At 51.3% G+C, this 25713-nt stretch overlaps 1 protein-coding gene across 1 annotated transcript in view; it reads left to right on the top strand.

Moving 5' to 3' along the window:
- The window catches only part of TG (thyroglobulin), a gene marked incomplete at its 5' end in the record, with an annotated part of 169129 nt that overhangs the window by 54520 nt on the left and 88896 nt on the right, over positions 1–25713 (top strand). Inside the window, 7 exons of the mRNA XM_084229744.1 lie at positions 966–1103; positions 2468–2644; positions 3759–3870; positions 5727–5806; positions 6418–6561; positions 10572–10634; positions 24918–25052. Coding sequence (XP_084085870.1) covers positions 966–1103; positions 2468–2644; positions 3759–3870; positions 5727–5806; positions 6418–6561; positions 10572–10634; positions 24918–25052 — 849 coding nt within the window. The remainder of the gene's footprint in view (positions 1–965; positions 1104–2467; positions 2645–3758; positions 3871–5726; positions 5807–6417; positions 6562–10571; positions 10635–24917; positions 25053–25713) is intronic.

Below are 25713 nucleotides of genomic sequence, written 5' to 3'. Positions count from 1 at the left end.
GGCCAGACCCTGAGGGAATCACGCGGCTTCTCTGCGGGGCCTGGAAGGATCTGCTGGACATTTCCTGGGGACAAGATGCTCCAGGAGAGGGAACAGCCTGTGCAAAGGCTAAGAGGACACTTTCCCAGCACCTGGGGCCTGCTCCCTGCTGCTGCTGCTCCCTCGTAGGCTGGCTGAAGGGGTGACCTGCGTAGTCAGCATGGCAAGGACAAATGCCTGACATTTTATAGAACGGATGACTTGAGAAGGTCAAACACAAAGTAGCGGACATCAGTAAATGCAGTGAGGTCTCTGAGGTGGAGGGGGAGAGGGACAGGGCGAGGGGATGTGAGGGGTGATGGAAAATAAACAAAAATAACAAAAAATGCTTCACATTCAGTTACCAATCCTCTTGAAATAAATGAAGAAGTTCCTCTGCAAAGGAGTGAAGTTATATTTAAAAAGAACCAAATTAAAAAATAGAAAGAGGTGACCTGTGCCAACGCAGGTCAGTGGGGAGGGGGCGTGTGCAGCGGCAGACCAGCAACAGGAGGTGGGGAAACAAAGGGGTGTGATGGTCTCTGAGCCCAGCCTGGTGCCCAGCCAGGTGCTCACAAGCCCTTACCCGCCTCGAGGCCGCTTGCCAGGGAGGAGCTCCGCCATCCTGAGCAGCTGCATGGAGCGTGGGCAGTGGCTGTGGGGAGGGCCAAGGCCAAGTGGGGGTGTCTGTGTGGGGTGGAATGCCCCTCACTCCAGAGCCCCGAGCTGAGGGACACTGTCAGTGCCCAACTCCCCTCCATGAACTGCTTCATGGCCCCTAAGTCAGTTTCTCTGGAAGGTCAGAGTCCTCATGAGGTGCGGAAATGTCGCTCCCCCAGCCCCCACCCCAGGCCTGAGCTGTGGGTCCCTCAGCTCTCGGGAACCTCTTTATGGAGCCTGAAGTGGGGTGTGTCTTTGTCATATTCACGGTCCTCCCTTTTTTTCAGATTTGACCACAGAGCTCTTCTCCCCTGTGGACCTTACCCAGGCCGTTGTCAGTGGAAACCGATCCCTGCCAAGCCGGCGGCACAGGCTCTTCAAGCACCTCTTTTCATCTCAGCAGGCGAACCTGTGGTGCTTCTCTCGTAAGTATCCTTAGTCCACAGGCTTCCCCTTCCACCACTGCCACCAGGCATCCCTGTGACCGCCCCTGAGAGACAGATAGGATCAAACTCTGTGGTGTAGCTTGGCCATTGCCTTTGTGTGGGCATCATGGGTGACCTGGAAGAAAGACAGGACATGGCCCCAGCCTTCAAGAAGCTTAAATCATGGTTCATCTACTCTGTCCCCAGATCCTGTCATCCATCCACCCACCCACCTCCCTACCAACATGACTGCCCATCCACCCACCTATCTCTCCACCTGTCCATCATCCATCTGTCCACCCACCCAACCTCCCATTCATCTCTCCACCCACCCACCTATCCACCCATCATCCATCCACTCACCCTCCCATCCATCTCTCCACCTGTCCATCCATCCCTCCATCCAACCTTCCATGCATCGTCCATCTCCATCATCCATCAATCCACCTCTCTGTCTGTACATCCATCATCCATCCACCCACCCATGCACCCATTTATTTTTTTAAAGATTTATTTATGCATACAAGAGCTGGGGTTCAGTCCAGATGTGGGGGGGGGGGGGTTGAGAGGATTCACCAGAGACAGAGTGGAGAATAGAACAGGCAGACTGACAAAATACACTGCTGAGGGGAGCAGCGGGTGAGTCAGGAGAGGTCTGCTGCACCACGTGGGTTTCTCCCTGGCCGGCGGGGGGAATTGAACTCATGCTGAAGTAGCTGCAGAGAGCTTCATAGGTTGTGTCTTAACCTCTTGCGCCACCAGGGAGGCCCCTGTGCACCCATTTATATACTCACACACCCACCCACCTAACAACATGCCTGCCCATCCCTCTACCCTTTCACCCTCCTTTTCGTCTGTCTGTCTGTCCATCCATTTGTCCATCACTTAGCAGGAAGTTATTGAGCATCTGGGGCTTGTGTTTGATCTGGGAGATGAGAAAACAAAAACATGACTCAACTCCTCCTGTCAGGGAGCTCACATCTGCCAGTGGCAAAGACAGATGTGGGAGTGGGAGCAGGAAAGATGGTTCACAAAGTCTGGACCCTTCTGTGGCCTCTGGTCTGAAGATATTTGACTGACCCTGAGATGATGCTGGGTAGATCTGACAGGCTTATCTCCTCTCACTTCCTGTGCTGCTGTTCCTGCTGACACCTCACCATCTCTGCCTTTAGCAGAACCGCAGACTCCCTGTTTCTCAGGCGGACCTCTCCCCAGCTAGCAGAACAAGTGTTTTTCTTGGACTTTCCAGACTAGGCCTGTGCCCTGCCTAAGAAGAATCCCCACCAGTCTTTCTTCCCAGGGTATCCTAGAGCCTCCCCAGCAGGCCCCCCCAAGAACTTACATCCCACTCTGTTCTGCCTTAGGCTGTGTCCAGGAGCCCACTTTCTGTCAGCTGGTGGAGATAACAGACAGTGCTCCCCTCTACTTCACCTGCACCCTCTATCCCGAGGCCCAGGTGTGTGACAGTGCCATGGAGTCCAGTGCCAGGGGCTGCAGGCTTGTCCTACCCCACAGGCCACAGGCCCTGTTCCGGAAGAAAGGTGAGTGCTTGGTGGGTTCCGTGGACTGCATTTCCAGTGGGCTGCTGGCTCTGTGGTTTCAGAAATATCCAGGTCAACTGCTGCTTCCTTGTAAAACAAAGGTATGCATGCTCCTTGTAGAGATCTGAAGTGGCAGAAATGATCAGGTTGACTGTCGGGACTAAGCCTGCCCTGGAGGCCACTCCTCAGGGAAAGCCGCTGGGCTCCTGTCAGCCAGGGTTCCGGCCAGCTGCAGACTGCAGAACAGCCAGGGCTGCTTTGCCAGGACGGCACTTGGCCTTCTTGCCAGGGACATTAATGATGCTATTTGGGGGAGTAGTTTTCACCTTGCACTGTGTCTTCCAAGGTGCCACGTCCTGCATTCACTGTGTGGCCTTTGGTTTTCCACACAGATGTCAGGAGGGCTCAGCAGCTGATCCAGAGGCTGCAGGGGGTGGTGGGAATTGCTGAGGTCAGGTTTCTGGTAGGACAATCTCCTGCCTTTGGGGCATTCCTCATGCAGTGTTTCTAGGCCCTTCCTCCCAAGGAATCTCGTTAGGTCTGACCCGGGAGCAGTGCTTTGGGTGCCAAACAAAGCTGGAAGATGAAGAGTCTCATCTTCATCTTCATGTGGGTTGACTTGAAGGAATCCCCAGGAGCCCCACACTCCACCCCCTCTCGCAAGCACAGCTCCGCCTTCTGTGGTGGGAGCAGGGCAGCTGTTAGCTGAGCAAGCAGAGGAGGAAACTGGATACCTAATTGCTTCTGGGGGACACTTCTAGTCAATTCTGGAAATGGCCACCTTCATCCTGGTGTCTCCGGTTCTTAAACTGTTAGGGATTCCAGAAGGCGTTTTGGATTATTCTTGCTTTTCTCCCACAGAGAAGTTGAGGATTAAGCTTTTTTTGGTTTATTAAGTTACTTTTTTTCCTCTTTGTGCTTTCTAATTTCCCTTCCTTCCCCCTCATTCTTGTGGGTGTATGTACCTGCTATTAATGAGGTTAGGGGTAGGGACAGAAAATAAATATGTGAATTGCACATGCCTTCTTTAACCAGAAGCTTTCAACCTGGTTTTTCACCTTTGTTTCCAGATTTTCTAGATATCTCTAAATAATGTGTTTTTTCTCCTGTGTAGTTGTACTGAAGGAGAAAGTGGACAACTTTTATACCCGCCTGCCGTTCCGAAAGCTGACAGGGGTTTCCATTAGAAGCAAAGTGTCCATGTCCAACAAATCCATTTCCAACGGGTAAGCCACTTCCTTTCACTGCCCCCACCCTGCTAATGTTCACCGTGAAGGGCCTTCTGCCCCCAAAAGGAGGCGCCATATTATCAGTTAAACTCAAAAGCATAAAGAATTGTAGAACCCAATGTAAAGGATATACAAGGGGGTGGGAGGTAAGTGCTGCTAAGGAGGGTGCTAAGTGGGTTACTGACACTAAACACAGCACTAGGCCCTGACTCAGCCAATGCCAAAGGGGAGCATAGAGCCATGTCTCCCCCAGGAATAAGGTGATCACCCAGCACAGCGAGCTTGACAGCAAGGCGTGTCTGTGTTGGTGCAGAATCTGGGCAACCACTGGAGCTTCTAAGGGGATCATATACATATAAGCTTTTTTATTTATTACTTTAAAAATGTCCATTCTTAATGTTATGTCCAGCAAGCTGTTATTTAGTTGTGTAGGTGAAGGTGATGCTTCTCTCTAGTCTGTGGACCCTCCGCCAGCCTCCAGGAGCTTCTTTCCAAGCCCCATCCCAGGATCTGCTGAAACAGCATTTCCTGGGCTGTGGCTCAACAATCTGAATTCCCATCCTGTAGAATTCAAGAGGCACAGGGGCAGGAACTACTGATCTAGGAAATGGGATTGATTTGCGAAGCTGGCATGCTGCTGGCATATAAAATCTGCTTTTGAAAGTGCAGATAAAACGATGGTATAGAACAGTCTGTCTTGAGGTCTCGCTGGGTGCCTGTGCTGAGGGGCAGGGATGAAACTGAGGGGCATACCCAGGGATCAGCCTGACCCTGGTGCTGGGGTGCCAGGGTTGGGGGTGCAGAGCTTGTGTCTGGGCTCAGCAGAGGGAGTTCAGTGGGGCAGCACACTTGTCAGGGTGAGGCTTAGCAATGGACCCCAAGAAAGGGAAAGAAATGGCGGGTGGCTGGACTCTGAGACAGGGAAAAATGGGAAGGTGGTCTCCAGGATCTGGGCTGAGTGGCGGCCAGCCCCGCAGCAGCTGCCTGAGACAGGGAGGCTGTATTCCCCGGACGTGACTTGGCTTCTGGGGCTCCTAAGATGGGAAGGGGAACAGCAAGAACAAAGAGGGGTCCCCACACCTCTAAGAAAATGCAGCCTCCAGGGAACTCTCAGGCATCAGAACAAGTGCCCAGAACCCAACTGAGTGGCCAGCGCGGGGGTCTTAGGGCAGAGCCTGGGGGACTGGTTTGGAGCCACCAAGTTACTCCTGCCAGGACTGGTCCTTGAAGCTGAGAGGGAGATCCAGCAAGTTCTTGAGCAAAGTAGGTCCTGAGTGAGAGCCCAGCGCCGGGTCCCAGGAAGCAGAGGCTCACTCTGCGCGTGAGGGCCCAGGGGAAGGCACGGAAGGAGAGGCTGGGGAGCACAGGCTCAGCGCCCTGGCCCCGGGCAGGCACCTGTGCGGGTCGCTTGGACTGGAACCCCCGCCCCTGGAGACACCCGGCCCACCCTTCCCTTTCCCCACAGTCCAGAGCTGGGGCTTTCTCCCCGCCTGACGGGAATGTCAGCACAGTCAGCCCTGGGGTGGCCTGGCTCTGACCCCGGCCCGTCACAGGCACAGCAGATCTGCTGAGTAAGCAGACGCGTGAAGAAGGGCGAGGCAGCTGTCCTGAGACGGGAGAATCTGGGTTTTGGAAAGAACCTCAAGCTGGGAATCCACCCCTGAAGACTGGCCCAGGCACCCCATGTAGGAGGTTGGGGAGGAAACAGGCCCCAGATCAGGTGGCGGTTCAGCCCGCCCAGTAGGTGGGCCACCCATGAACGCCTGGCTTTGCTCTTGGGCCACCGTGAACGCCTGGCTTTGCTCTTGGGCCACCTGGAACACCTGGCTTTGCTCTTCCACTTCCTGCTCCAGGTTCTTCGAGTGCGAGCGGTTGTGTGACCTGGACCCGTGCTGCACCGGCTTCGGCTTCCTCAATGTCTCCCAGCTGAAAGGTAAGGGCGGGGCCCTCTGCGCATAGGGCGCCATCCAGAAAGCCCCTCATGTCCACGGTGTTGTCCAGTCCCAGCCTTCCTCATGGTTGGTGGGAGGAGCCATCCCCTTGCGCAAGGTGGAAGTGCCCTGAAGACGCACGCCCCGGGCCTGTCGCCTCACCAGCGCTTCATCGGGCTGGGGTGTGACTGTCTCCTGCTCTCCTTTCCAGCCGTGTTCCGGCATTTGATGTGGGTGAACTTTGGCTCCATCCACATGGTTTGAATTTAGTTCTTGATTCAGGTCCACTGGAGTGATCCTGGACAAGTCACTCAATCTCTGAGCCTCAGTTTCCTCCTCTGCACGGGGACACAAGGCGACCCTCCTCATAGGGCTGTGTAGGGGCCAAGCAGTAGAATGCAGGCAGAGCCCAGCACCGCCCTGGGCACCTGTGGGTGCTCAGTAAGGTAGTAGCTGCCACCATCCCTGCTCCCCAGGGTACCAGGCTTTTCCTCAGTGGCTGAACACACACCTGGCTATGGTGACGTGTCCCAATGAGATCTCTGTCTCCCTCGCTCATCTGGAATCTTCCACCCTGGCCACTTTCCTCATCCTGCTGACCTTTTTGCTCCAGGGGGAGAGGTGACATGCCTAACTCTGAACAACTTGGGGTATCAGACGTGCAGTGAGGAGAACAGAGGCGCCTGGCGCCTGCTGGACTGCAGCTCCCCCGACACTGAAGCCCGCACCTATCCCTTTGGATGGTACCAGAAGCCTGGTGAGTTCCTGCCCCGAACGGCTACACGGTGTCTTTGCTGGGCTGTTCTTGTGCTGGGAGGCGGGTCAGCCAGGCTCTGTCGGGTGCCAGCAACAGAAACTGATTCAGCTCAAGCAGTAAAGAAATATATTGGCATCTGTTGATAAACAGGAAGGTTGGCCAGCGTGACCTCAGGCTGTGCTTACGGAATGCATCAATAACCTCTTCAGCTTCTCACTGTCATCACCAGTCCCCTCCAGGGACTTCAAGCTTTCAATTGCAGGGGGCCTCTGGCCCAGCTGAGACTGGAAGTCTCAGCCAGCGGGAAGGTGGGGCAGAGAAGGTGACAGCTCCGTTGAGGCTGTGGGGGTGGGGGGAGGTGCCTCCGAGTATAGTTAGAGTGCCAGTGCCCACGGGGGAGACCAGCAGATGTGTTTCTACTCGTTCTCTCACTTGTCACTTAATCCAGGTAGTGGGCCGCTGACCCCACTACAGGCCAAGGGCCAGATGCCAGAAGAGAGCCCTGGTCCAGTTTCTGGAGAACTCCCTCTGGGGAAAGGGTGAGGAAGTCATGGTCATCCAGCTCCTGCCAGGGCCAAACTCTGTGCAGGCAGGAGAGCTAGAAGGGCCTGTGCAAAGGGTGAGCCCAGCTGGGAGGCAGCAGTGAAAGACAAGAACCCCTCTTAAGAAGAATTTCTTTCCAGAAACCACTGGAAAGCCCTTTCCCTTGTACTCATAAATGCCTGTGAGCTTGGGCCTGCTCCTGCCCCCTCCAGAGGAGACACTTACTCTGTGCCCAGAGGGCCACTCAGTGCAATGGCCTGTGTTGCTGTAGGGGTGCCTGGGGGCTTCTGGAGCTCAGCAAGAGCAGGGGTTCCATTCTCCAAGGACTGATGCCCAGTGCACTCCAGGGAAAGCTCAGAGAGTGGGGTGTGGGGAGAGGAGGCAGGTGGGCCAGACACCTGCTCAGATGCCCGCACAAGGGCCATTGCATGTTCACCTGTAAAGTGAATCTGCTAGAATCCGGGAGGAAGGGCACAAACCCAGAGCAGCAAGTGCCAAGAGGGGATCCTGGAGAGCCCCCAGCAATGCACTTTCTGGCCTTTTGGCTGCAAATCACTAGGAAATTCCTTGTGTCTCAGCACAGAACTGAGAGGCTAGGGCTGCCACTCTGAATGCAAATGAGGCTGCTGCAGCCCCTTCCTGGCAGTGGGACCCAGGGAGGAAGTGTTCTTGACTTCAGGGTGGGTGCAGGGGCCCATGCCCAGGTGTGGCCGAGCACCACCCAGAGGCAAGTTCCTGGAAGGGGCAGGCATCTGCTGAGCGGACACCTCCTTCCTGAAGAGCCTGCTGGGTTTTCTCTCCCCTGCGCTGCGTGCCTGCAAGTGGGGCAGGGGCTTTGCCTAGTTTACAAAGTGTCAAATGTGGTTTCTAAAAATGTCCACCGAAGCCTCAAGATTCCTCTCTTCTGCAAAGCAAGTGCACTTGAACCTTGTAGCTATTCTAGGCACAGATACGGGAACAGAAGCTGGACAGGAAGTGGTGGGCTCCCTTGGTGGCGCCTGGTGACCACATTAGGGAGGTCGCCCAGTGCCCCATCCTGTGCTGCAGCAGCGTCTCACCCCTGAGACAGCTGCCTCCATGACTGCACAGCTGGCTCCAGCCTGGGCTAGCGCACCACAGATACTGCCTTACTCAGCTCCCAAACAACCCCGTTGGGGGCTGTGCTGGCAAGGTGAGGGCACCGTGTTTGGTAGTGGCTCCCACTTACCAGGGTGTTCATGCTCCCGCATGGCCACTTTCAAGCCACCAGACTCGGTGGTCCTGAGAGTAGTTGGGGGAGCAGAGCGCATGGCATTTATTTGTTGAACAAGTGTGAACCCGCTGGGCCACTGGTTCAAGGTGACACAGTAAGAATGCAAGTAGGAGATCCCCCAAGGGAGGCTCTGGCCTCCCAGGGAATGGGGTGTTGTGGTTTCAGTGCCCCAGGGGGCTGAGAACTCGCAGGGTTCAGCTATTCCTATACAATGAAGAAGACTCCCCTGAAAGGCTAGTTGTGTCCACTGAAGTGGGTGAGAAACAGGCTGGGTGAAACCAGCGGGGATGGGGCCAAGTGCTCTGGGGTGGGGGGCGAGCTGCACCTGGACTCTCCCTGGGATGACGGTGTATCCTGACTGTTCTCACAGCCAGAGACATTTCTCTACTTTCCAGGGTCCCATCAGTGTAGATAAAGGGTCCCCATCAGGGACCCTTTCCAGGGTCCCATCAGTGTAGTGTAAATCTGACCTGGCTTTGAATTTCAAGATGCCTCTCCAGAGGTAGAATTCCCAGGCCTGGGGGCCGGGACATTGAATGCCCTTGATACCCATGGATGACTTAACTTGCCCTCTGAAGACTGCTCCTCTGCTGGCAGGATCTTTCTCTGAGAACCACTCTCTTTCAAGGGTGACAGAGATCTCAGCAAACCAGCAGGTGCCAAGTGCCAGGCTGGTGCAGAGAAACCAGTGGGCCAGGAGGTGACTCTGACTTGACAGAGTTACCTTGACAAGAGTTACCTGTTACCTTGACAGAATGTAGTGTGAGCTCAGCACTCCTCAGAGTGGGCCCCTGGACCCGTGGGGCCATCAGCACCTGGGAACTTGTTAGAAATGCCAAATCTCTGTCTCTCCACGCTGGCCTGGGGCAGGCACTCTGGGGTTGGGGCTGGGTGCGGCGTGTCCCCAGGTCCTGCAGGGAAGTAGTGTGTCTGCGGATATCGGGAGCCAGGGCGGTGGAATGATCGAGCAGGTGTCTCCAGGCAGGTGGAGCCCCAGGAAAGACACACACAACTGAAGGTTCTAGAACTCAGAGAAGCTGGGCTTGTCATATTCAGCCAGAGTGAGGAAGGCGAGGGAGGGGCAGGGTATGAGGCAACCCAAGCAGGCGCTTTGGGGCCCAGCATGGAACTTGCCTGCCCAGAGCTTTGCATAGTTCTGCCTCAGGGTGGTGAGGTTAGATGAGCTGGTTCATGCAAAGCTTTGGGCAGACAGTAAGCCCCGAGTAAATGCTGCCCTTATTCACCTTGACATTGCCCTTGTCTCCTGTCCTTATGTGCCTCCATGGAAAGTCTTGGGTCAGGCTCCACTTTGCAGACAAGGAAGCCGAGGCCAGGATAGTTTAACCGAAGTTAAACTTGCTCAAGGTCACACAGAGGAAGGCGGCCAAGCCAGTCTTGCCCTGGGCCACTGACCCTAGGGCTCTGCCCTTGACCCTTGAACAGCTGGGCGATGGGGAGGTTCTGTGTGTGCTCCTGAGGCTTTGAAGATTGGATCTGTGTGGTAAGGGCAGAACAAGGGAGGAGATAAGCACATGCGTGCGTCACCCCTTCATTCGACTACTCGTCCTCATGGTACCTGTGCAGAGGCGGGTTTGGGAGGTCAGATAACAGGCCATCAACACAGTGTACTCAGTGGCATTTGAGGGCGGAGTCCAGGTCTCTGTGCTCTCAAAGTCTGGGCCTTCCACCTGCCATGCTGCCTGGCACTAATAGCTGCCCTCTGTCGAGCTTGGGATTATGCTTATAACCTTATGCCAAAGCTTTGCTTTATCTCCTATTAGCCTCATAGCAGTTCTTGAGGTGGGTTTTCTTATCCCCATTTCACAAATGTGCAAACCGAGGCCCAGAAAGGTGAGGGGCTTTGCTCAGTTCCCAGAGTCAGGAGGTGATGGTGGTGGCCATTGGTGTGGTTCGCTGCAGGTCTCTGGAACATGCTAGAACTTTGTGTCCTCACCCCGGCAAAGACCCGCTTGCGGTGGACAAATGGTTGAAGGGTGAAGTGACCTTTGTGGTTGTTTTCGGTCACTGAGATGCTGCATTTGTTACTGCAGCACAGCCTCTCACATCCCGACCCATCCTCGGTGCTGCCGGGCGTCCAGCTTGGTGGGTCTGCCCCCCTCCAAGTCCAATTTCATGATCCCCAAATTGCACCTGTCAACACCTTCAGGACTCAATGATCTTGGGGTAATCAAAGCTGCCTTGTCCTTTCTTTCAGTTGCTCAGAGTGGTGCTCCCAGTTTTTGCCCCTCGGTGGCTCTGCCCACCCTCCCGGAGAAAGGTAAGTTCCTCGTAATCCCAGCTCCTGGTGAGAGCGCCCCTCCTCTCTACCCTCCCTCCACGCTTGCTTTCTCCTTTCCTCCTAGCCTCAGCTCACCTTCATCCACTCAGGAGCCCATCGATTGCACACCTGCCTCAGGAAGGCTGGGGAGGTGGGTGCAGGGCACCCTGGGCAGGTGAGGTGGGAGTGGCAGGCCTCCATGCAGGCCCCCTTCCTGATTTCTCTGAGTCAGGAAGCAAGAGGCTCAGCCTGGGCTCCAGCTGTGCTCAGCCGAGAACCAGGCGTCCCTTATTCCTGCGCTGTGACATGATGTCTGAAGGTCTCTAGACATCTGTCATTGCGGCCCTGGCCAAAGGGACAGATAACAGCTCATGCAGGAGGAGTCATCTCAAGCCCAGGCTGTGGCTGGGAGTGCCAGCCCGTGGACTTCTCTGAGGATTCATTGAAATCCCTCACCTGCGGCCCTTTGCTCATTCCCCATTGTTTGCTTTTGCTGTCTTTGAGGATTTAGACTTTTTTTTTCTTCACTCCGTTAGTTAGGGTTTTGTGGTGGGGAGAAGACAGATCTCACATTTCATGAAAAGCACTGATGCCATATTTTTAGAAATGTGTCAATATATAACAAAGCCTTCATTTTGTCCTAAGCACTGTGCTAAGTAAGCATTTGCTCTTCACACAAACCTCAAGAGACAGGTCCTATTTTATGACTTGTTAGCTGCAGAAAACTCAATGCAGAAACTCAGAAGGAAACACCACACAGTTATTTTTAACATTACTCCATGTTAGTTGGTTTCTTTCCTTCTCATCACCTTGGGTTTCTCTGTTAGGTCTGAGGTAGTGTAGTTTCTAGAGTGTTATTGCTGTAATTTATACCTCTCGTGGCATGGTGTCTATTTCCAAGTTGTTCTAGATCTCATTAAATCAGGCATTCGTGGGTAATGCCTGTGTTCATTCATTCCTTCATCCACCCATCAGTCTGCCTTCCTGCTCACACCATGCTCACAGTTTGGTGATGGAGAAGCAGGTAGAGACACAGCAGTGTTATTGGTGACAGTTATTGGTATTATTGGTCATGTCATTGACCGGGCAGACACAGGAAGTTCACCAGCTCTTCCTCTACTGCTGGACATTGGTGTCTTTTTTTAAGATTTTATTTATTTTTGCATACAAGAGCTGGGTTGTAGGCCAGAGGTGTGGGGGTGAGGGGATTCATCAGAGACCAAGTGGAGAGCAGAACAGGTGGATGTACTGAAATACACTGCTGAGGGGAGCAGCAGGCGAGACAGGAAAGGTCTGCTGCACCATGTAGGTCAGTTCCCTGGCTGGGAATCAAAATCATGCTGCAGTGGCTTGCAGATAGCTTCATAGTGCTGAGACTTAACCCTCTGAGCCACCAGGGAGGCCCCTACTGCTGGACTTTTGATTGTGACTCTTCCTCACTATGAAAGTGCCACAGTGAATATTTTGGCATATTAAGCTCTTGCCAACATCCAGTTATGTTCTGGAGCACATTCTCTAAGGTAGAACGACTCAGTTTAAGACATTGGTATTTGAAGCCTCTAGATTAGTATGGCCACAATAGCGCCTAGTTACACTTACCAGCAGGGAATTGCAATGCTTTTTCCATCACATACATGTCGTGCATAAGTACTTTTATGAAAAATATCACCTACTTTATTTACGGGTGAAGAGTGCTTTGATATTAAATGTCAGAAGCATCTTAAGGAGATATGAATAAGTAAAAGTATAAACCTCTTCTTGTGATTGCACAGCGCTTCCATATTTTGCTAAACATTTGTATCACCGAGATTTGAATTACCAACAAAAGAAAAAAAAATAGAGTATTACCCCCCACCTACATAAGCCCAAGTATATGCATTGAGTAGATGCTTCCAAGGCAGAATTAGAAGTGACAGTATTTTTAAATGTGCCTTTGACAAGTGTGACTTGGAAACTGGAGAGAAGTTGGAGCTGACATCCCATCTGTGCTTAGAATTCCCAAATTGGGAAGGCAGCGTTTGAGTGTGCGCCTTTCACGCCAATCAGTGGGTGGGTATAATTCTGCCTTTAGGGTATTGCCGTGTTGCTGTGATTCTGACATGGAGTGTGTGTGTATGTGTGTGTGTGCGTGCGCACGCGCGTGCACGCCATGCCTGTGTAAATGCTCGTCTTTATGTACTTTCTCTCCAGGAGTAAAGGACTTATCTATTAAATAACAAACATTTCATAGGTCATTTCATGCTCACAAGAAAGTCAGATGGTAGGAAGATCTGTTTTTCAAGTGAGGAAACTGAGACTTTGGTTCGAGCTTCTGGAAAGGTAACAGAGATAGATATTCAGCTCCTAGCCTGTCTGGAAGTCCTCATCCCTCAGCCTTGGTTCCCAAATGTGTGGAGAAGCGCCACAACCAGAGCCTGCTGCGGGAGGGGGTCCCGGTGGGTGCTGGTCAGTGGGTCTGGCATGAATATCAAGGTGACCTCTGAAATCTCACGGGCCTGTCTTGGGTGCATTGTATGTCTGATGGACTATTCCATGTTCTTTGCTAATGTTGCTCCAGAGGAGGCTGTTAACAAAAATCAGTGAGTTTGAAATGACAGGAGTTTGTTAAAAGGGCAAGTTTCAGAAAGTCTTTCCAGAGGGAGGAGTTTGCATGTGCAAAGGCCCTGAGGTACAGAACAGCAGCAGCATTCAATATTGGCAAGAGTTCTGCCTGGCATGGCATGAGTGGGGCAAGGCGGAGGAGTGGAGAAAGGCTGTCCCGTGAGCGTGGAGCTCGTGTGACCCTCCCTCTGGCTTCAGAACTAGCCCCTGGTGGTAGTGCGTGGAGACCGACAGTGAGTTCGAGGCGGGCAAGTGCAGAGAGGTGTCTTAAGGCAGAGCAGGTCATCTTCCCTCCAGTTTAGCTCAATGCAAGCTGCTCGGTGGGTAATGCACCTTACATTTACTTACCTTCCCTAAACGGCACTTTGTTGGGGGTTAGAGGCCTTGGTCGCAAAGACAGGAGCCCACGTCTGAGTCAGGAGAAAGTCACAGGAAGACAAATTTGAGGTGATGAGCTACTTACCCAATTGAATTCCAGGCTGCAGTGGGGGAAGCCTCCCCCAAACTCACCGTAGAAGGGCAGGGAAAGCTCCTCAGGGGAATATGGCCCATCTGTGACATGAGGGACCCGCGTGCATTGGCCAGATGGCCAAGAGGGGACAGGAGGCAAGCTGGGTGGTGAGGCCTCGGGCACGCATGAGCACGGCGCTCCCAGGGAAATGCAGGTGTTCTGGATGTGGGCCGGGCAGGCGCCAAAACCCACAGGGTGTCTCCCTGCAGGGCTTGACATAGGCACACAAGGAGCTTTAAAAGTCCTCTGAAGCTCTCCCTTTGAGCCTTGAGGGCGAGGCCTTGGTGGCTGGACAAACTAGCTTTTGAAAAGGTGAGGACAGTTGTCAGTTGCGCCATCTGTGTATCCAGCATCCCATGTAACTCTCTCGTGGGAACATTGTTTTGGAAGCAAGTGAAACAGTAAGAATGGCCTTTGTTCGTAAGAGGAAATGTCGTTGTTTCTGAAAAGACCCCAGGAGGCAATGCAGAGAGCATGCACAGAAGCTGTGGTGGGGCTGGGGCGTTCTGCTCCTGCGGCCCGGGGCTGGCCCTCAAGGATATGCTCCCAGGACAGCTGACCTGCTTCCCCTCTGCTCCTTTCCAAGCTTCTTCTCTTGGAGAAGCCCCGGAGCAGACTGAGTGTTTGGGTGGCAAGGCAGAGATTCCCGGAAAGAGATGTGTGTCTGTGTTCCCAGTTCATCTCACCTGGGCAGCTCGAATGCCCTTTGGAAAAGCCTGTGACTTGGAGCCCTGACTGGGTGGCTGGCGCAGCCCAGGGTGCCAGCCACGGAGCCCAGGGCAAGGTGAGGGCGCCGCTGAGAGGCTGCCCCCGGGGGCTAGAGTGGCGCTTCATCAAGTTCCCCCTGCCCAGCTTCCAGCCCCGCCAGTCTCCTGCTGGACAGGGTGGCAGCGACGGATGAACCTGGGGCCATGGCCGTGGAGGTGGCTGCCCCACCGCTGCTGGGCTGAGCGAGTGTCCTCGGCTAACTCTCTCGGCTTCGCTCCCTGCCTTCCTTCAGCCGGGCCAGCGGGCTGACGGGATTCAGATGATCTTTTCTGCAAATGTTTTCCATTCAGCTGGAGAGGAGGCCGTGTGAGCCTGAAGAATGTCAGCCCTGGCACGGAACATGCCTCGCTCCTCGAGGGACACACGGGGCTTCCCGGTGCAGCTACGGGCCTTGAAGCCTGCTGCCCGGCTTCCAAGCCTGTGCCCTCACTTACCCGCTGAGCGCCCTGGGGCCAGATTTCTCAGCCTCTTGATAGACCCTGTAGAATGAAGAAGATGGTGGGAATTAGGAAGTAGCAATCCAGCAGGAGAATGAAAACCCAGCAGGAGACAGAAAACCCAGCAGGAGAATGAAAACCCAGCAGGAGAATGAAAAAAGTACAGTGCTCAGCAGCGCGCCTGTGCAGCGAGGGAGGGCGGGCAGAAAGTGCCGCCGGTGAGTGATTCCAAGTCCAAACCCTTTGCAGAGGAGGATGTGGAGGCCTGGAGAGAGGAAGACACTGTCCCAAGTCACAGCCTGTTAATGGCAGAGCCATCGAATGACATATTTTAGGATTCCTATGTATTCAGTGACCAGCTACGTCCATCACTGTGCTAAAGGACTTTCCATATTTTAAGGCCCACAACTAACTTCCCTGTGAGGGGGCAAGAGTTTGTCCATTTTACAGATTTGGAAACTGAGCTTCAAAAGGTCTAAGGTCGCATGGCAAGTAAGCGGTGGTGCTGGAAAGCCAGTCTGAGTCCAAAGCCAGAGTGTCTCCCACTGAATATATGTTGCCAGTGGGGTTCCCAAGGGGTAGACTCTGAGATGGAGTTTTCATTTCTCAGGGACCGGGATGAAGAGGGTGGGAGGGGATTGGGAAGGACACAGGGCAGGGAAGAGGGAGAGGTTGAGCAGTGTTCTGGGGTTCTCTGCTGGCCTTTTAGGGACACAGTCTGATCTTCAACATTGCTAAGCCGTCCCGCTGTTCAGCGTGGGTGTGGGCTGCCCAGAGATGGGACACCAGCTTCTGGAAGGCGGTGCTCCTTGGAGGGGGCTGATGAGGGGGTCTGTCTGCGGGCGACGCTCACAGCAGCTGGGCAGAGCCCTGCGTTCCTGAAGCTGGGTCAGCCGTGACGCCACTGCACACAGCACAGGGGGCTGTGCACTTGGCCTCATCTGGGCACACTTGAAGGTAGACTGAGCACGGTTGCCAAAGGTGCAAGCTGTCCTGCACCTGCCAGGGGCACTGCCACCTTCCTGCGGTCAGGCAGTGCCCCCCTGGGTTCTTCTACGCTGGCATAGAGTCAAGCAAGCATCAGACTGACCAATAAGAGAAAAAACCTAAAAGGGCATTTCTTAATGACATGCATGCCTCCTGTGTAGCGTGTCCGGGAGAGCCCAGTGTGACTGAGTAATTCACCCACATGGGTCCGATGCCTCTTAAATGTCTCAGCTAAGACAGAAGGACTTGGCGAGGAGAATGGAAGACTACCAACCTCCTCTTCATTAGCTCCGTCACTCACCCAGGGCTTCATGGGCACTAGGTGAGGAAGCAGACAGCCCTGGCGTGGGGCATCTCCCTAACGCTGCCTCTGCACTGACAGGGCCACCTCCCCAGAAAGGAGGTGTTTTTTGGTCTGTTGTGAAATTTTCTCATTTGTTTACTTTCTGAGTATTTGCCCTCCCTCTGCCGCTTTACCGGGGCAGCTGCGCAGGGCAGGGACTTGATCTGATGTGGTCACCGCTACGTTCTTTGTACCTCAAAGCTACCTACGCCTCATCACCATGCAGGGCGTCGTTATTGAATGGATGACATGAATTGCTCTTGCTTGCTTGCTGGATTTCATGCTCCAAGGACAGAAACATGATGTGTTTTTTAAAAAAATATATTTTTTTAATTTTTGAGTAGAAGAACTGGGGTGCAGGCGGAGGTGCGGGTGGTGGTGGTGGTGAGAGGATTCATCAGAGACAGAGTGGGGTGCAGGATAAGTGGATCTACTGAAACCCACTGCTGAGGGGGGCAGCGGGTGAGATAGGAGAGGTCTGCTGCGCCATGTGGGTAGCTCCCTGGCCCGGGATCTAACTCAGGCCGTAGCAGGGATGGTGCTGAGACTTAATACCTAGACCACCAGGGAGGCTCCCAAGGACAGAAACATTGTAATTGACCCGAAATATCGGTCCAAGTGTCTGGTATATAGTGGGTGCTCAGTGCTGTTTTACTTACAGTTGTTTGGTGTGCATATATGTCTAAGGTCATGTTTAAAACTAATAGTTTCGATGTTTGCTGAGAAAATGGATAGCAACGGAATGAATAAATGGTGGAAGAAATGTGTTGGAAACCACACAGGGAATCCTTCCTTTGCCACACCATAGGAATGTGCCCTTGATCAGTTTAAAGGGTCTTTCTGAGTCTCAGTGTACTCACTGTTAAAATGGAGGTGATGTCTACTTTAAAGAAATTGTCAAAAAAGTTTGAAAGAGATGTTGTATGTAAAACTGTTGTACCCAGTGCCTGGTGAAAGTGGTCAGTGTGGGAATAGCTATATTGGATCATGCTCTACCAGTTATGAGGGATAATTTCCACAGGTGATCTTTGTAAATGCTGCTGCTGCAGTTGCATAGTGTACAGCCTGTGCAACTGTCCATGGTGTGTCCGGGAGGCACTTGATTGCTATTTGCTGAATAATTGGGTCTAAAACCTTTGTTAGACCCTAGAGAATGGAGAAGACACACTATTTCCCTTAGTAGCTTCCTTCCCAACACCAGTTTTATGTGTCATCCACCAAGAACTTGTTTAACCCAATTTAAGGGTAACCCCATTTAAGGGAGATAGAGCCAAGAACAAAATATGCCAACTCAGGATCTACCATTTGGATTTGCTCTTGTTTGGCTTTCACTTCAAAGGTATTTTTTTTTTCAAATCCCTTACTTAGCTATAGAAGATATTTTTTCAGCCTAGAATCAACCAGATGCCACATGATTCAAAAGAAATTCAATAAATATTTGAGGTAGAGGGAGCGGACCTTTTAGTTATTGTCCCGTCTTCCTTCCCTTCACCAGCCTTCTGTCCACCCTGGGACATATTCCTCAGCTCTGTGCCTACCATCTGGAACTGCCACGCTAAACAGGACTCTCTGATGCAAAAAGTGGTTCCTCTTTCCTTCCCATTCCCAATACTACCCTGGAGTAGAAGGACCTTGCTTGTTTATTGTTTCATTTCCTACTGCCATGAAGGGGGCTCGTGTGAAACATAATGGCGTGTGGAATAATAGAGTAATTCATACTACGGTGAAAATGGTCGATATTATTTTAGGATAGTGTTTTCCCCAAGAGGGTCCACATTTTAAAAAGTGGGTAAACCACAAAGATTTCATTTTCATTTCTAAAAGTGGAAATTCAGCCCACTTAACAAGCAGTTGGGGGAATATTTTCGATAGGTTGCCCTTTCGTGGCCTGCCACCCCAATCATTCTATGCAGCTGACTTTGAATTCAACTCTCTGTATGTAGTCCAGCCACAGCAGTGGATTTCCTTTAGTTGTATGTAGATCGTAATATTTTTAACTGGTGATTGAAAATAGTAAAACTACGTGACAGTGGCTAATACTTCACAGAGTTGTTGTTTATTTCTAATAAAGCCTCTGGTCATCCTTTGCTTATTCTCTCCCACTGTTGGTTGAGTTAACGCTGCCAGATTATGACTTCCTTGGCGGAACTGAAACTGATTTATTGGGAAGTCGTCACCTTCTCTGAGAGGTGAGACGGGTGTGCTCAGGAGGGGCGGAAGTTGGGCTTGAGCAGGGTGGAGCACTGGCGTCAAGGGAGGCCAGCAGAGAGGAGCGGGAGGAGGGACTGGGCAGAGGCTGGAAGGGGAGGCATTGTGCTGTGCTGGAGATTGAGGGGTGTGCATGTGGGTGATTCCTATGTTGGGGAGGTGGCTTCAGTGGCTCTAAGGTTCACTTTATGTTTTTGATTTTTGTAGTTCTAATGATGGGCTCCATTATGCTTTAAGATTTTTTTTTTCTCTCTTTCTTTTTTGTGCTAACTTAACCCCCGGCCAGGCAGAGGGCATTTGGCAGGTGCTGGTGGAAGCAGAAGCAGGCAATCAGGCTGACTGGCATTGGGTGGATCTGAGCTTTAATTCCAGTTCTGTTCCTGCTGTGTCAGCCAGGGTGAATCACTGCCCTGCTCTGAGCATCCTGGTCCAAGGTGATGAGTGTCCCAGCGCCTGCCTGGCCTGTCTCCCTGGAGCCTTTGTACGTGGGGGGTGTCGGGGGAGTTCACTTATTGGAGTCAGACTTCCTGGAGAGAAGTCAGATTGTCTGAGTCTTTACATTTCCACCAGGCCTTTGACTGGTGGTGAACTTAGTGATTTGTCAAGAGGACTTGAAGGAGGGCTCAGCTTCAAGCCTGGTTGCATGTGTCTGCTTCTTCTCAGTTAGAAATTTTTCTCGTTGTGCCTTTGAAGTTAATGAGATAAGAGATGATTTACTCACAGGCCCCAAAGCTCACAATCTCAACAGCTGCTGGGCCATTTCAGATGTCTTTGGAAACCTCTTCCCATGACAGACATGCCACTAAAAGGAAGTACTTCTTGAATCTGAAGTTGAGTCATGAGGGGAAAGAGGCAGTTGTGGTGGCGCGGGGACTCAGAGAGGCTGTCTGGGTCCCGTCATTGTCTTGCGTCTTCGGCCTTGTTCCTCACCACTGCTGGGCTTCTGTTCAGTCCCTTGCAAAATAGCAGTGGGAGGCGTGCTCAGGTGGATGAGTTATTAAACCTGACAGTGTAAGCAAGTGCTTCATAAACTGTAACGCACCACACAAAATTGAGATATTTTGAAATCAATTGCCCTTTATAGGCTTCCTGTGTGATCAGTTGATCTACGAATCCACCTAGTCAATATTTATTAGGATATTCTTATATATAAATAATTATAGTGATGATCTTTGCAGGGATAAAAAAAGAATTAGTGTCCCTTTTCTGTATTAATGATGATTAAGTAATGGCTAATCAGTATTTAATTCAGTGCACCTTTATGGATTGGGCAGCTGTAGAGATACTTGACTGGGGTGAGTGGAAGTAAGGGGTCTGGGATTGCAGTGGGAGCTGAGGGTAGATATGACAGCGTCACCCAGCATTTTAGCAGGACATGGGGTGGGGGTGAAGTTGACAGCTGGCTGGCACAGAATTTGAAGAATGTGAGCAAATGGCCAGGCGACTGCAGTTGAGGGTGATGGGAAGGACTAGAAGATTTCATGGCCAGAAGGACATGAAGGGCAGGGCACGTCCTAGGAAGGTAAGGACCGTTGTGTCCAGGCACCGCAGGTGAGGAGGATGTTGGGGTCCAGGGGCTTTCTGCGGTGGGGGTGTGAGGTCTCAGAGACGGAGCTGCAGGAGGCTGGTCCAGGAGACCGCCGAGGCATCGTGGAGACCATGGTGGGGCTTGCCTTTGGCAATTGAGCCGGAAGACAAGTCCTGGGGCCAACTTTTCATTGTAGCAAATAGAATTTTCTTCCTCCCTCTGCCTTCATTCTTTCCAGAGTTTCCTTGTTTGTTTGTTCTCTCAACTCTTTTAGCACTCATTAAGTTATTAGTGAATGAAAAATGGCCCATGCACCGTTCATGTAAATGACTCCTCCATTAGCGGCCAGCACACAGCACAATTTCTTTGTTAAAAATCCCTGCTAGTAAGGGTTTGGGCCTCCCGGGGGATGAGCAGACCCTGAGAGACTTTGCTTCATCCCAGGGTAAGGTGGATGAACTGCTTAGCTGACTGGACTCGCCACTGCCCAGAACTGGTACAGACCCAGATGGGTTCTGGTGAATGGGGGTGCTATGCAGTTTCCAGAACTGCAAGACAGAACTAGAACATGACTGGATTGTGGGACCTAGAATAGCCAACTACGAGACCCGGAGACTCCTGCAGTAGAGGACAGTATTTAAACTCCTAAACAAAGTAATTATCACCGATTCCTTAAAGGACTTTAGGTTATTTAGCAAGGAAGGAAGGAGAACTATCAGGTATCATAAAATGAGACTTTCACCTTCCAGATGGGTCTTGCTGATGACTCTTCCCTAGTAAAAGCACCAAAACTCCCTCCTGAGTTGCCTGTCGGATATTTGTTCCTCAGAGTGTTCCCCGACCCATCATGGCCTGCCATGACCTGATCTCCAAAGAAGTCACATCCTGAGGTCCTGGGAGTTAGGATTTCAGAGTAAGAATCTTGGGGGGACACACTTCAGCTGCCATCCACTATGGTCCCTCAGCCAAGCTCTGGAGATGTAAAGTTAAATATGCTCAAATGTGGGTCTCCGCAGGCTGAGCAGAAGTACTATTGAGCAGGGAACTATTGTTCCCTGGAGTTAGAAATGTTCAGAGAACCTGTGGCCTGATGGGGGTGGAAGAGCTTCTCTCTGAAGAGATGTCAGCCCAGCAGGCACCTCTGGTCCCATGTCCAGCGCTCAAACTATTGCAGATAGCAAGGGTGTCTTGTCTTCATCTTCTTCCTGTTATCAGAGGGATGTCTGGTTTTTTCTGAATGCTAGCAGAGCAAAGATAGACCAGTGTGATGTGGTTCTCACTTGGGAGACAGTATCTGGTGAGCAGCAAGGGTGTCTGGCGTTAGCCCTGGCCCACAGCTCCCGGCTTCTCCCCACAGCCCTGCTGTGGGGAGGCCCGAGGCTGTGGGGGGGCCTGAAGCTGCCCCTCGAGTGTCTGTCCCCTGTCATGCTCCATTTGGTCCCCAGGTCACGGTGGTTGGCTGCTGCCTGCCGTGCCTTCCCCATCTGAAGACTTTTGCTCTTTGCCCTAAGCCAGAGCAAGAATCTGATGAGGGGGGGTTCTTTGGGCTCTGATGAGCACAATGTGAATCCCACATCCTTTCTCATGCCTTGGAGCTGCTTTCTCCATTACTTTACTCTTGGCAATTCTAACTCAAAGCCTGTACTCCCTCCATGAGAAATGGTCTGTGTTTTAAAAAAAAAAAAAATATTGTCTCCCCCAAGCCACCAGTGCCCACGCCTACTCTGCTTCCATGCCCCACCCTCTGTAGCCTTTCCCCTGTTCCCTCTGGTAACCATTCTCGTCTCTCTTTTTTTTTTCCAAGTTCAGTTTTTTATTTCTTGTATTGTTTGCATGCTATTTTTTAAAATTTATATTCCACAGATGAATGAAACTATCCAATATTTGTCTTTAACTTCTTGGCTGATTTCACTGAACATAATTGCCTCAAGACCCCTCCATTTTGTGCCAAATGCCAGCACTTCATCTTTCTTCACAGCTGTGTAATATTCCATTGAATATGTGCTCCAAGTTTCTCTAGCCAGTCATCCGTTGAAGGGCACTTGGGTTGGTCTCATGATCTGACCAGTGTGAACAGTGCTGCTATGTACATAGGCGTGGCCAGATCTCTTCATGTGAAATTATTCATGCTGTTTGGATAGACACCTAATGTGTGGGTCTGGGATGATTTGAATGGTGAAGGAAAGTCTTTCCACTTGCCTCTGACTGGGCAATTCAGTGCTTGGGTCTGATTCAGGCATTGGAGAAACTCCCCCCCCCACCTCAAGTTTCAAAGAAGAGAGATGTGCACCCAAGGAGGAGCTGCCCTCTGGTTACCAGCCCACGGTATGAACATAGCCCTGCAGGTCCATGGGTTTTTAGCTATTTTTAATAGTTGGAATTACTCTATCCAAGCCTTGAAATCAAAGCCAAACCTTTCCTCCTTTGATGTCTGAGAGTGAAGGGAGCAGGGAGGAAAGGAAGGAAGCAGAAAGGGAATTAAACAGAGTGTTCTGTATATTGATGGGAAATGTTCAAATACATTCTATTCTAATGTTATGATTATAATATAATCTATAATAAAATATAAAATATACTTATAAAATATAAGTATAATATAATATTAGAATGTATTTGAAAATTTTTATATTAAAATATAAATATATAAAAATTTATATTAAAATATGTATTTTAACTTAGTTGCCTTTAAAAGAGAATGCAGAGCTTTCTGGAAGGGATCAGAAGTACCGTGATGTCACCCAGATGCCTGCTGATGCTGAGTCATGGAGGCCCCAGTCTCCCCACTTCTCTCTGCTGCCCGCCTCTCTCCTCTCCCCTCCACCCTCAATGATGTGTAGTGGGTGTGAAGCCAAAGGCCTGAACTGGGCTCAAATCCTGACCTGCTGCTTTGGTTTTTTTAATTCCCCCTGAAGATCCAGGTACTCAGTTTCCATGATCACATGAGTTAATTCCTTTTGTAAAAAGTTTAATTTTAATTTTCAAATTTCATTGATTTGCCAATCATTTCCACAAATATATAATTTAGGGAGCACAACTTTACACCTGGAAGGAGGCTGGGCTTGTCACCCCACCTCCTGGAGGACGTCCCAGCTGCTGCTCAGCAGTGGACACAGCACAGCTCTGCATCATGCTAGCAGGTCTGAGGCCAGGCTCTGTCCCTGACCTTGGGGAGTGACCATGACCTTGGGGAGAGGCCTGTGGCCTTGGGAAAAATGCCTCTGTGGCCTTGGGGAGGTCTTTTTCTCAAGTGAATTTTTCACTTTAGAAATATTCTAATGAATATCCCAAAGGAACTTTATTAAAACATGACAAATGGTTTTGAATAATTAGCCAAATATAATAAGTACTCAGAATAAATAGAACAGCCAAAAAGAGCCAAGAAATAACTCATAAGAAAATACTATGGGTGACTTTCACTATTAAATTATACACTGTATTCTGTCTACATTAAATACATGTACACTATATAAATATATATAATAAAGTGACTGTCTTTTAAGCATTGTGAGAATAGAGCTATTGACAGAATTAGCCAGAGAAAAATGAGAAAAATTAGCTACCCACCAAACAAAAGGCATTTGCCAAAAGTAATTAATATGCGCTAAGCATGGCACTTGAAATTCAGAGGAAGATGATTTTTTCCAGTGAGTGTTGCTGACATTGCAAGCTACAAAATATATTTTAAATAGAAGCAAAAACCTAAAATGAAAACCAGTCCCGAAATTACAGATGCTGTTTTGGGGGCAGATTCAGCCTTGGGGGAGGGGGGGGGCGTCGGGAGGCTGTTTCCCCTCAGTCATAGGGAAGGAAGGTGGTGCCAGGGCTCCTGACCCTGAGGAGCCCTGACCTGGCCCTGATCCATGCAGGCCCTGTGTGCGCGACCGGCTCTGACTCCTCGGCTGTGCAGTGTGGAGGCCATGACCAAGGCATGGGCATCCTCAAAGCCAAATGCTGGTGCTGCCAGGCTCCTGGCAAATAGTGAACTCTCTCAGAATGTTACCAAGATCCTGCCATTTTCATGCTTCACCCTGTTTTTGCATTTGTGAAGACTTGTTCTCAGAATTTTCATGAGCTGCGTGAACCCTGATGTTGGATTTGCAGGACAGCACTGCTTGCCCCAGGGGGTCCTGTCAGCTGAGGGAGGGGGGCAGGCAGAGGCTGTGGCAGAGACTTGGCTCTGGACCCCGGGGTGGCGACAGATGAGCTGGCTCTCATTTTGGAGATGAAACTTACCCTTCAATTATAGCGCTTTCCCCCAGACATCCACCTAAACACGGAGCAAGGCCAAGGCTTCCATTTTAAGACCCTAATTGGCAAGTGTACCCTCGAAACCCCATCATAACTGCTCTGAAATTGCAGTGCACGCAGCATCTGAACACTCCCCAGCTCCGCTGGCCACACTGCACCATGTACCACTAGGACTGATTGTGAAAATAGCACCACCGAGGATGGCAGAGAGGTGGCTGCCTGGGGTCTTTTGCAGGGAGGCCAGGTCCTCCTTAAGAGAGACACAGCTCCTGACTCTGAGGATGCCCCCACGACTCCAGGATGAGTGTGGGTGTTCATGCTCTCTTGCTAAGCCCGTGTAATTGTGTTTTTGGTGGCTTTTCAGGATAACCACTTCTCTCTCTTTCTATCTCTCTCCTTTAATTAAAAAAAAAAAAACCATAGTGGTGCTAGGTTGTTCTCTACTTTATTTACCTGCTTAATTTTAGTGACCTTCAGTGTTCAAGCGGTGAGGGGCAGGTTGGAAATAACAAATGATTGGCTTCTCTATGTAGCTCAGACCCCTGCCCCCCACCCCACCACCACACACACTCGGACATACATTTTTGACTGACGAAAGCTCTCGTAGGATGGAGAGATCATGGTGTGCTGACCTTCCCTGCCTCTCTCCTAGTCTCTCTGGCCTCCTGGCAGTCCCTAGACCTCTCTTCAGCCATCGTTGACCTGTCCACCAGGAGCTTGGATGTGGTCCACATCAGCACGACCACTCCCAGCGACTTCTCTGCTGCCCGGGACCTCTGTCTGTTGGGTAAGGGGGATTTCCACCCCCTGCATAGGGCGTTAATTGGGAGGAGGCTTCATTCACACCCTTACTGTCCAGACTGTGACCTCAGAAACACCTCCAAGGCCTCACAATAACCTGGGGGTCCTGGCAACCAGGAATCGAGCTGGGGGAGGAGACCCTGGGTGCACTCTCCTCTGCTGTATCCTCATCCTCTGCAGCCTCAGCCCACAGTCGAGGTCTCCAGCGGGATAAGCCAGCCAGAAAGTGAGGGAGAGCAAAGAAGGGGGTGGGAGTTGGCCTGAGGCAGCTGTGACCGCTGTCCTCATGCAGGCGGGCCTGGGCCATCTGTGAGGAGGAAGTGCTGGTCAGCCTCATGGGGCAGAACAGGACTGTGGGTAAAACCCAAATTTCAAGATTTGTAATGCAGTGTGACAGGAAGAACTTTATTAGGCAAAGCTGTTCATAGATGCGTAGTGCCTGGAGGGCTTCTGGTCACTCATGTAAATAAAGGCCAAGTGGCCAGTTTACAGGAATGCTCTACAAAGACTTGAGCTTCTGAAAGAATTTCACATTAGGAACATTTGTACTCCTCCAGTTCTGAGAGTCTCTGAATCTCCTACAAAGTTAGAGAACAATGTGTACATCTTACAGACAGGATCGCCATGCACAGATGTGCACAACTCTG

Source organism: Talpa europaea, assembly GCF_964194135.1.
Source record: "Talpa europaea genome assembly, chromosome: 3".
Lineage (NCBI taxonomy): Eukaryota > Metazoa > Chordata > Mammalia > Eulipotyphla > Talpidae > Talpa > Talpa europaea.
This window is presented reverse-complemented; position numbering and strand designations above follow the sequence as displayed.